Source organism: Siphateles boraxobius, unplaced genomic scaffold (assembly GCF_051911475.1).
Source record: "Siphateles boraxobius isolate OS27281-9 unplaced genomic scaffold, OSU_SipBor_1 24, whole genome shotgun sequence".
NCBI classification, from domain to species: Eukaryota; Metazoa; Chordata; class Actinopteri; order Cypriniformes; family Leuciscidae; genus Siphateles; species Siphateles boraxobius.
Window position 1 is genome coordinate 10,466,330 of NW_027508855.1, and position 12,485 is coordinate 10,478,814.

At 36.1% G+C, this 12,485-nt stretch overlaps 1 protein-coding gene and 1 long non-coding RNA gene across 5 annotated transcripts in view; both read right to left on the minus strand.

The window, feature by feature from the left end:
• The window catches only part of LOC143749020 (uncharacterized), a 17,188-nt gene continuing 4,703 nt past the window's right edge, over nt 1-12,485 (minus strand). Inside the window, exons 2-3 of the mRNA XM_077241366.1 lie at nt 857-885; nt 1-731 (exon numbers count right to left, since the gene is read on the minus strand). Coding sequence (XP_077097481.1) covers nt 252-728 — 477 coding nt within the window. The 5' untranslated portion in view covers nt 729-731; nt 857-885 and the 3' untranslated portion in view covers nt 1-251. The remainder of the gene's footprint in view (nt 732-856; nt 886-12,485) is intronic.
• Nucleotides 3,121-6,739, minus strand: LOC143749016 (uncharacterized). Of its 4 annotated transcripts, XR_013206864.1 has the most exons (7): nt 6,689-6,739; nt 6,263-6,403; nt 5,927-5,969; nt 5,675-5,743; nt 4,568-4,669; nt 4,362-4,489; nt 3,121-3,206 (listed from the first exon to the last, which is right to left on the minus strand). It is a non-coding gene; the product is annotated as an uncharacterized LOC143749016 (long non-coding RNA). The 4 variants fall into 4 exon arrangements; XR_013206866.1 differs by lacking the exon at nt 6,689-6,739 and having other exon boundaries at nt 4,568-4,666; nt 6,263-6,678; XR_013206863.1 differs by lacking the exon at nt 6,689-6,739 and having other exon boundaries at nt 6,263-6,678.

Below are 12,485 nucleotides of genomic sequence, written 5' to 3' on the forward strand. Positions count from 1 at the left end.
TGATTGGGAATGTTTAGAGCATTTATTATTTTACTTACGATGAAAAATACAATGAAATATCATTCATAACTACAAAATATACAGTTATTAAATGCAGATAAACACTCTAGAATTAAAGACATAGTGACGTTTATAACACAATTAGTAACTTACATCGTCAAGTAGGCGATGTCATATTTACAGCATTACATAATTTAACACATAACGACAACAGCACTGTTTTTGTTCCTTTTTGGACACATTCTAACCGATTAACCTCCTCGGAGACGGAGAGTCATGTGAATGGTGCTTCCAGATGTGATGTCGTAGTCTTGCAACTTCAAGCCAGCCTCCAGTTGTCTGCCGTTGTAAATCAGTCTCTGCTGATCCTTGGGGACACTCTCTTTGCGGACGATCTTAGTCTGGAGCTGATCTACGGTCTCATTGACATCAACATCATAGGTTTTGGTTTGGCCCTTCTCGTTCCTGACGAATACTTGAAAAGGTCCAGCAGGGTTCGTGATGATGAGCAGCATCACCACTGAGCCTGAGTGCAACCCGTAACTGCTGAGGATTTTGGAATCATCATTAAGGTTGATACGTTGACCGTTGTCGATAGAAAGCCTCTGTTTGTGAGGAGGTTCATTGAAGTGCTGAGAAATGAGCTGTTTGAGTTCACCAACTGTGGCATTACCGCTCACCACCAGCCGCTTCACATCTCCGCCCAACAATTTTACTGTCAGTTCCATTTTCTGCCAGGAAGAGATCAAATATAAAAGCATTAGAACTACTACAACATCATATAGCCTACATTTTTTAAACTAAAGATTTGCATTAAAATTAAAGTGCAATATTTGTTGGCAATAATGCAACTTACCGAGCTGGGTTCTGCAAATAGGCTGCTAGCTTTCGCTGAATTGCTTTCTTGAATAAGTCTCGTAAGTCACACTGAAATCAAACAATGTGTCTCTGGCCACAATAAGCCGAGGCATGAATATTTATATAAAGCGTCAACTCATGCTCCGCCTTGTTTCGTTTCTGAAAACTTACTCAGTCACTTTCAGTTTCCATTCTCACGTAATCGCTGACGAAACTCCTGACAAATTATTGATCAACACGATGTTCACTGCCAATAAACAATAGGCTATATAAAACAAATTCTTTTTTTTTGTTCAAATAACGATTAGGCTATAAGAAAAAAATCGCGTTTGGTTTGTCCAACATTTTGGATCCTAGAAGAGCTTTCGAAAGGTAATGTTTAGTTTATGGTTATAAAAAATAAAGCCTGTAATTATTAGAGAACGTTCTATATATGCTATAGGTTCTTTTTAGGTTATTGCAAAAACGTATGCAACCTCAGCATTTATAGGGTACCTATGGAAACGTTACGTTAGGCTTTTTGCTGCATAGGACTATTTGCTTAATGTGATCTACATTAACAAGTGCAGAGTTTATCAACATAGATGTTTAACATAAAAAATATTTTTAAAAATATATAATGAACATAAAAACAGTTGTCTACTTGAGTTTCATTTAGACATTCATACTGTAACAGGAAAACAGATCATTGGAATGAGAAGGCATTCCACATGATCACGTGATTGGGGGAAATCCAGGTAAGTGGAGCACGTCATACAGCATGCGAAACACCTGTGGTGCACAATAGGCCCACATAAGAATTGAAGTTTTAAATACAATTTCAACGTCTGTAAATAAGAAAGCTATAAAAACATCTAGAATTTGTACCATGTTTAATTATCTTTCATAATATGCTTTTCTTTTTTCTTTAGTTTTTTTTCTATTCTTTCTCTTGACAGATAATGTATATAGATAAATCAGGCTTTTTTATTTTTCTTGTTAACTATTTAACTATAACTTGTTTATTGTCTGAAAGTTTGTTTATTTTTATATCTTACGTTTGTTAAATTTGAAAAATAAAATAAAAAATAAATTAGGCCCACCTGATAGGTGACAATCTTGTTTATGTGCTTAACAGTCGGTTTATAGTGCAGTTTTGTTTATTTCCTGGGATAAGCTTTTCTCTAAATGTTCTTAAGATGCTTTTGATGTCAAAACAGCTATGGCTACAAAACGTAAGTATTTAAGTTTATTTATAAATTATTTTGGTTGGATTATTCAGTTTGTAGAGGTGCATGACATTAAAATTTCCTGATTTTCCTGTTTTCATGGAGAGTCTAGTTGACAGTTTGACACAATCTCTGCTGACACTTCAGGGATGCGTTGTGGTCGTGTCTAGGCGCAGGTCCTTCATCTGATCTGGATACGGCCTGGATCCAGCTGATTACAGTAAACCTCGGAATAAGCAGAAAGACTAACATTAGCGTAGATGCCATTCTTCTTATGATGTAACGGTAGGGCTGGGGCGATACACCCATCTCCCGATTCGATACTCTCACGATACTTGGGTGCTGATACGATATGCATTGTGATTTTTTAAAGAATTGCATTTCTACAAGTATTGCGATTCAATATTCAATATATTGCGTTTTTTTAACACTAGACCATGGGGAAAAGTTAAATCATACACAGTAAAAAACGCAGTGTCAAATTAACACTTAAAGTGTTAATTTTAACACTACTCCGGATCATATATGGTCCCACTCTATCTAGAGTAAAAAGTACACTGTTCGTAGTGTTGAATTTACAGTGTTAATATAGCACCGTACAGTGTAGAAAAATTACACTGCGAGTGTCAAGTGTTACACTTACAATTTTTACACCATGGGGTTTTAACACCCCTGGTGTTGATTTAAATCCATTGGATTACACTATAAGTGTCATTTATAAAGTATTCTGTTCAGTGCAAAAACAATTTACATTATTATAGTGTTAATGTACAAGATCAGACATAAAATCAAGAGTCTTCAGACAGATGTACAAATCCAAAGTTTATTCAACAAATGGGCAAAGTGGCTCCTTTAAAACATATGCCAGATGTGAAAAGGTCAAATTATCACATTCATGAGGAGTTGCAAAGAAAAAGCAAAAAAATAAAAATAAATTAAAAAAGCATAACATCATCTAATTTGCCAAGACATGAACAAATATGACAGGTAGATTTGAACAAGATTGCAGAAAACTACTTGTCGACAGTTGTGTACCATCCATGAATGCAGTAGTAGTATTTGAGTTTATTGCCACCGGCAGCGAGCAGGTATGCTGTGTGGTCGGTTCAATGCAATCAAGGTGTTTTTGTATGCTGGTCTCTGCCAAAGACAAAAATAACAAATCAAAGTCAGCTCTCCAATTGGCCGTCTTTATAGTTTTCCACAATACAGTCAACCCAAATGGCAATATTTTGAGGCAGACAATAAATTCTCTTCTCTTCTATTATATATAAAAAAAAAAAAAAAAACAACTGCACTAAAATTAAACTGAGAGGGGTTATAGCACTTACGTATAGAGGGAATGCGCATGACGTCACAGTAAGCGGAAGTCGCTGCTGTTCCGCTCACTGAGTGGCAGAAAGACTGAGCGGCAGCATTGGTTTTCAGTGTGAATGCTGCGGAAAAACACACAAAACGCGTCTAAAACGGGAAAGAGCTTTGAGACTGACTGTACAACTAGATTTGACAAGAAATATGAGGTATATTTTTACAGACTACCTAAAGCTACAGAACAGAGAAGCAAATAGATAGCTGCAATTCATAGAAACAACTGGACTCCAGGCAGCGAAAGGTGGATTTGCAGTTATCATTTTTGTGTCAATATGCTGGATTTAGTGGTAAAATCATTCTCTATATATTGTATTGTTATATATTGCAGTGACAACTCATCAATCAAATATTTACCACTGTATATTCTGTATAATTTGACATTTTTAAATAAACACTGACAAAAAAACTATACAAGTTTTAAGTCTAGACGATATGATGATATATATAACATTGATATAAGTGATCACCTGGATTTAGACCTGCCTATATTGTATTTATATAAAGCGTTCACAGGCAAATTTGCTGTTTGTTTTTCCCCCGCGGTGTCGAAATCAGGCACATATAAATGTCAGGAAACACGATTCCTGGCTGCATGTCAATATCCATGGATCACTGGATCTTTAGTAAGTTGTAAGGAACACTATATTGAGTCCAATCTTTAGTTTAAACTGATAATCGTTTGTTTTACTTGCGTTTTCGCAGTTTCCCCTATTAAATCCAGTCACGCAGCTGCTCTTCTGCCACTCAGTCCGGCTGAGGGGGCGTGTTCCGGCGGGAAAGTGACGTTAATGCATTCCCTCTATTGTTGTCCTACTGTTAGTTTAACTGCTTCTGTATTGTTCTCATTTGTAAGTCGCTTTGGATAAAAGCGTCTGCTAAATGAATAAATGTAATGTAAATAGTGACAGAAATGCCCAAATTTACCTTTTTGAAGACAACCAGGTGTTTTTCAGCTTGATATGAGCACATCTTTCCAGGTCTCTTGCAGCCTTGTGGTGATGGTGGAATCAAATCAAGGAGGAGACAAATTGATGCAAGATCGCTTCCCCATTCTAAATTACAGATGTGACAACTTCAGCAAAAAATGCATGTGCGCATATAGATAATCTTATTCTGAATTATAGTCTAACCTGAATCATCAGTTTCATCATCTTTCACAACAGATTCTGCAGAGTCAATCAGGTCCTTGAAGCTCTTGGGAGAAGCCTTTCCAGGAACTTAGTTGAGGTCTTCTAACCAAAAATCAAAAAACAAAAAAACATCAACAGTTACATAGCATAATGACAACCCAATCTCTCTCAGTGCCGGGCAGAGTAGTGCCGTTCACACCTGGCATTAACATTCATCTTGGGTGACGCACAAGTGAACAACTCGAAGTACAGGTGTAAACGCCCCCAAGACGCATTGAGATTCGATTGTTCTGATGAGGTCTAGGCCACATTCTTTTAATAGAGGGTTAGTTCACCCAAAAATTTTAATTCTGTAATTTACTCACCCTCATGTCGTTCCAACCCCGCAAGACTTTCTTTTGTCTTTGAAACACAAATGAAGATCTTTTTGATGAAATCTGAGAGCTTTCTGTCCCTCCACTGACAGCTACGCAACTACCACTTTGACGCTTTTAAAAGTTCATAAAGACATCTTAAAACTAATCCATATGAACCAAGCAGTTTAGTCCAAATTTTATTTTTCTTCTGTTTATGTTTTTTGATTAATGTTTATATGTGAATAAAAGTCTAAATTCAATCTATTTATCACAAAGCGATCGAGTCTCTTCAGAAAAATTGGACTAAACCGCTCAATTCATATAGGTTAGTTTTATGAACCATTTATGACCTTTTTGAAGCGTCAAAATGGTAGTTGCGTGGACTGTCAATGGAGGGACAGAAGTCACTCAGATTTAAAATACATTCATTTGAGTTTCGAAGATGAACGAAAGTCTTTCCGGGTTTGGAATGACATGAGGGTGAGAAAAGACAATTTTACACTTTTGGGTCAACTAACCCTTTAACTTTTTGCAGTTTAATATCTTGAATTTACACAATTCATGATGACACATCAATCACTATGCCATTTTGACAATCAAGACAAATCAATCACCAACGACACATGTAAATTCCAGGTCTGAACAAAGGCATTGTGTGGTTGCCCAGTTAGGTTTAGATTTTTCATGTTCATTTGACATGTATTAAAATTTGTACTGCACATAGAATAAAATATAGGCTAATGATACTCACAATTATGGATTAATCTTAAGCATTCTGTTGCTTTCTTCACTTCTGTTGCAATCTCATAAGAGGAGTTTCCTTCATTCGATTTAAAGACATGTTGTTTAGAATTTATTTGACCCATAATTTGTTAATGTTATTTATAATGTGAACAGAAAATACAGATTCATATTAATAAAATACAGACAGATAAATAGTTAGTACATCATTTATAATAACATGCAGTATGAATTGATAAAGACTGATTTCAAGCTAAAGTACCTGTATGCTCTGCCAGTGCTCACGCAAATACCTGTAAACTGAACTGGAAGACAGACGGATTTATAGATTAGCTCACTTTTACAATGTTTGAATTTAACTGTCATAAAAAAAAAAACTTGATGGTAGGAAGTTTGTGTCTTGACGCAGATATGACGACATGATATTCAGTGCTGCTAAGAACAAGTAACATAGAGATTAAGTTATGTCATTCACACTTAACGTTAAACATTGACTGCGTTAATAATGCGCATGCGTCACGAAAACGGAATGGTTAACGTTTTAATGTATAACACAGCTACTTTTATACACACAAAACAAATATATAAAATGTATTACCATTTTAAGAATTCTCTCATCTGCGCAGAAAAAAAGCCCAAATAGTGCTGCTTCAGACCTCCTCATCAGCTTCAGTGCCAGGCTCGTCGTAAACCCAGGCCTCGGCGCGACTGGAGGCGGGAATGCTTACTTTCATGAAGGCTGTCAACAAACCAAAATGAAAGAAGCTAAATATATATACATAACAAATTGTAAGCACATTCCAACAAATGTATTTTAAAAGTTTGAATTAAATCGGCATGAGAAATGTTTTCTTCTTTTTTCTTCTGTACATCTCTGCATCTCATGAACTTGACGAGCTTCCTTAATCCATACAAAAACGCGCAATTACTCATTTCTAAATGTGTTCACCACCATAGTTTACTAAAAATGTTAATAAATGCATTTACTATTTAATTTTAGAAAGAGAAAAGCAATTCAACCTACCGTCTCGGTCGCATGAAGATAAAATGGCGTTGTCGTCTTGCGAGGCAGCAGCAGCAGTCATCGAGGGGCGGAGTCAATATAATTCGGCGCGGTTTTTTGCACTTTCAGTGTAAAAATAAAATTACACTACGTAGCACCCTGTAATTACACTGAAGAGGAGTACTTTTTAACATTGCAGATTGTTAATTTAACTCTTTAGGAATTTATAACTTTTAACACTGGAATTTTTACACTGCCGATTTTACTGTGTACACTTATACAGTTTGTACATGATGTATAAGAAGAGTCATATTTACAAAAACAATTCATCACATCTTTCTGACTTATTTCAGAAGCATCCTACAGTACTGCATTCTCGTTAATAAATGATTAAATAACAAATAATTTTTTTAACCGTCACTTGTCGCCACCTATGGCAAAACAATGGAATCAATAAATGCGTTATTTTAAGCACAAAGTTTCTATCAAAAGTTGATTGACTCTATTTTGATCGCTATCGTAGACATCAGTGTTTATATTTGAACTTTAAACTTTTATCCCAGTACTTCTATGAAAATTTGAACTATTGTATCACAGAAATAATGATACTATGAGTATGAGGTTGAAAAAACTTTTTGTGAAACTGTTTCATTATGGCGTGTGGAAAGTGCCTTGGAATGTACCGAAGGAGACAGTAATGTATTTTTACGTAGGAGAAAGGGTAGGTCGCACCACAGACGCGTTACACTAACATCTCCACCACAATAAATTAATATCTTATCCTCATGTTTTTTTTCTATCTTTCTCTTTCTTATCAATCACTATTAATTTTTTTCTTTTAATTTCCTATGTGTTCTTGATACATATTGTGTAGAAAGTCTGCTACCTTTCAGTGTGACTTGATTGACTGACCAAATCTTAAAGCAACACTATGTAGTTTTTCAACCTTCATAATATATTTCCAAGACATGAGAGATGTACATCGACTTACAATAGGTTGAATGACACGTCTGCCATAGCCTGACAGTGTCTGTATCGCTTTTACTGGCACTATGTAACTGGGGTTCGGGTAGTAACCCGAGCACAAAAAGAACTACAAAACTCGATTGCTTTACGGCATACCTCACTTCCCCCACCACCCCCCCACTTCCTCTAAATTCTGATGTGAGAGCCCAACTAACGTTTGATACCCGTCTGTATGTTGTTGTCATGGCCGAAGAAGCAACTAAAAGGGACGACAAAATAAAAGGCCGGACGAGGATCAATATTGGTCCAGCGTTCGCTCGCTGCCGTGAGTAAAGGAAGAGGAGGAGTGCCCGACCGATGCTGACCTGGCCGTCATGCTGTTGGACTATTGCTTGCATACTATCTCTATTTTTTCGAATTTGTTTTCTGCCTGGCCATGTTACGGAATCTATCTGGTCCTCCATTTATCTTCATGATAGCCATGTTTGTTTATTTATTTTTCTGGTGAAAGTGTCTTGCCTCAGGGTATAATGCAAATCGATTTTTCAAATTTGCTGATTCATCTATGGTAGCTTGATATTATAATATTGACGATATATGGCTATTAGTTACCACACAAACATTGAATTGAGCATATCCATTATGTAAAACAGTAGCCAATAGGCTACTATAATGACGCTGGCTTGTAAACGTGAGGTACGCGATCTTTCGGCGTTTGAAAAAAAATAAAACCCATGAAATTATATTCTTATGACATGCTGAAATATATGCCAATGTACCTGGGATGAAGACATTTCACACGCAACGCTGGCAGTCTGCCCAAGACGTGAGCACTTGCGAGAACTCAAGACGGTATCAACAAATGCACGTGTATCCTCATATCTATGGTGTATCCCCTAGTGCAGCGGTCCCCAACCTTTTTTGCGCCACGGACCGGTTTAATGTCAGACAATATTTTCACGGACCGGCCTTTAAGGTGCTCCTAAAAACGCGTAGAAAACGCTAGGCGCGAGGTTGCACTCCGGAGGCGTCTGTCGTTGCTAAGCAACCATCAGCTGCGCTCTCAGTTACAGCAAGGAAATTTCAGCAATGGATTTCCACCACCGAAAAACCCTTGCTGTAACTCTGTTACAAGATTTATTTACTAAGAAGAGTAAAAAAAAAAACGCTGCAGTGTTTGGGTGCAAGACCGTGCAACCGATACTACAAAAACGCAAAAACCATGGGGAATTTCACCAGCTGATTTAGGAGCTCCGCCTGGACAATGGGAGGTTCAAAGCCTGTTTCAGAGTGGACAAGGACCAGTTTGATTATATTTTAAGAAAAGTTGGCCCAAGCATCAGTAAACGGAGCTTCTGCCGTGAAACTAACTTATCTCTCCTGCGCAACGGCTCTGTATTCGTCTGAGGTTAGACTATAACTGAAGTGGTCATAAAACACCAGAAATACATACACATTTATATATAGAATATAGAACAATTCTGTATAAACAATGATGGATTTAACAAGGAATCAGTTGTGAGCATTAATATTTTTAGTAAAAATATTTTTTACTAACCAGTGCAGCAGTTTACAGTGTGGAAGATGATTGGTTGGTTCTTGTCACGTGACCTACAGTGCGCTTGCGGCATTCTGAAAAGTTGAGATGTTTTTATCTCGATGCGGCGAGGACGCGCTTGGAAAAAACGGGCGCGTCGCTTCCATTATGAGCGCGCATTTCACGCGCCTACATTTGAAATAACAAACTTGAGCGCGCAAAAGACACGATATGTGAACAGGTAAATGTGTGAACAAATAAAACGGAAATAATGTAAGTTATTTATTCTTTCTGTGCGGCCCGGTACCAAATGACCCACGGACCGGTACCGGTCCGCGGCCCGGGGGTTGGGGACCCCTGCCCTAGTGTAACCATGAGAGACAATACTGTTTCCCAACTGTAGGGGGACCCCGAGAGCAAAAACTACATGGTGCAGCTTTAATGATACCTGTGGCCAATCTCTGTGTTTAGATATAAGAAGCCACGTCTCTTTGATCCAGACTTGTCCTGTGAGGAATTGTTGAGTTGTTGACAATAAGTTCCTTTTGCTTTTTTGATATGTTTGATATTTTGAATAGGCCTACGTTGTATTGTAGTTTATTTAGTTTCTTTGATCCTACATATTTATTTAATTTGTTAAAGCTGATTTTAGATGTTTGATTTAAAACATGCTTATGTGTTTGTATTACATTAATTGTTTATATTGTATTTATGGTTTTATTAGAAACCAACAATTACCATCATTTATCATAATTGAGAAATGTATATTACAACACGGAGAAAAAAAGACAGATGACTGAATGAGTTTTAATGGGCACCATTCCGGTAGCAACAGTTAAATCAGCCTAAAATTCCTTAAAAATGTCTACATATTTATATTGTATACAAAGTTGTATCTCATTAATGTAATTTCTATACTGTTTACAAGCATAATAATAACATTTAAAAAAATTACTCACGTTAAAAATTACTCACTTTATACCATAAGAGTTGCTATTTTATGTCATTTTCACAATTATTAACAACTTTAGAGATAGAGATTTGTTTACAATTCATTTTCTGGACATACCTCTATGCAACTTTGTTGTTGTTACTGTTGTTGACACATTGTTTTGCCATTTAATGAGAAGTTGGTAGTAATTATGGTAAGATAGGTGGAGTATGGATGAAGCAAGCATGTGATTTTCATAATGTTGTGGAGCGCAAGGCAACAGGACTGGTTGTCACTCATCGATACAGGCAGCAATCTTTTCATTAAAAGCAGATCTTATGTGAGCTGTCCTTTATGATGCTCAGCTTTGACCAGAATATAGAGTATAGCTGCTGGTCAATGAACTTCATCTGTTTGCTGATCTACAGTGTTCAGTCTCTCAGCTCACGAGGTGGTTCTGTTTAGTGTTGTTGACAGAGGCTTTGATTTCTCTGTGAATCTTCATAAGGCCCAAAGTCAACAAAGTACAGCATTGATTCATTTTTTTTTTTTTTTTGTTTTTTTTTTTGTTTAAAGAGGTTTAATTTTTCGAAAGAGCTGCCAGTGTCGCACCACCTGATATCTGCGTTAATTACAATTGACTTCTATCTAATATATTGTAATACTAAACTTTTTTCCCTGTTTTAACTTGTGCTTGAACATTTATTGGGTCAAGACACCATTTAACATATAAATGGCTAATAGAGAATTTTGATTGAGTACAAAAACAAATCAAAACAATTAAATGAATGTCTCAGTGAAGAGACATTAGGGAAGAATGTTCTTTTGCATTTGGAAACTCCTTTCTTCCTTGAAACAAAGTCGCTTTCATGGCTCAACAGGTGTTAATGTTCATTCATAATTTTTTATCAATCTTGACTTTATGTCAAGTCCTTCAAGGTTACAGAGCGCTGAAGCTGTATCTTGTACAACTAGCAAACACACACACGGAGACATGCACAAGGAAGAGAACACAGAGAACAGAAATTATTATAAAGCATATGCAGATAAACATAGTTAAAATAAATCTAAAAGTTAGGGTTAGGGTACAGAAGCTTTTTTCCGTCACAGAATAAAAAACATTGTGAGTTTATATCTTACCATTCTACTAAAAAAGTCAGATTTGCGTGATATAAATTTGCAATTCGGACTTTTTTCCTGTAATTGCAAAAGTTTATATCTCGCAGTTCTGATGTTATTTCTCAAAATGTTGAGTCTATATCTTGCAATTCTGAGTTTAAAAAGTCAGAATTGTGAGATAAAAAGTGTTTATTTTTTTATTCTGTGGTGGAAACAAGCTTTAATTATACAGCTACTTTAATGTGCACTAAACTTATCTTATATTTCTAATTCATGAGATATGCTGTTTACGGTGGCAAAACATCCTGAAAATAATGAAAATGAGATCTTTGCAGGGCAAGACAATCACAGATGTTCAAAAGAAAATTAAAACAAGTTACTGGCCTGCAATGAAGATGAACTGGAAGGTTTGGACCCCGTTTCAGTTTATCAACATCAACTATATACCTGTTCAGGTAAGCACAAGAGCATGACACCATTTCCTCTCTTTCAGACTGATCTCTGGTTCATTATCTCACTTTAGTTTCTTTTACTCTTTTCACAGTTTCGAGTGCTGTTTGCCAACCTGGTTGCCCTGTTCTGGTATGCTTATCTAGCCTCTGTTAGGAAATGAAACCACAAAACGAGTGACAGCTACAGTGAGCCTAGGTTGGTTTAAGATGAATCCAGTTTGTGCCTTTAAAGGACTAATGCGTAGCACTGTTTTAAATATCTTCCAGAATAACTGACAGGGAATATTGGTCGTCTACTGTAAAATAACTGTAGATCAATATTGAGATTGTACTGCTACTTCCATTATTGAATTGCCCTGAATTTAATAATTTTAGAAAAAATCTGTTGCAAGATTTATTATGCTCATACTGTGTCTTTCTGCTTGTGGAGGCACTGACAATGATGTCAGCTTTTTCATTGTGTTTGATTAATAAAAAAAATAAACATTACAAACTAATTTTAGCATTTACTAATACTATTATTATATTCACTCTTTAACAGAGTTTATTCTAAGATTAACATAAATAGCAATATGTTTTGTATACTTGTATAGCCCTGATAAAATGCAGACAATGTTTTTTATGACATTTTGTTTAAAATAATTTCCAGCACACACTCACCAAATATTTTAATTTACTCAATATTATGATTTAAAGGTTCAATACTGTATGACAGTGTTTTAAAGAAGGTGGGTTATATTGTTGTGTTTAGAAAAATAGGAAAAGCCCATTTTGCACAGCATTTATAGCGGCTGTATAGTGAACAAATAAGAT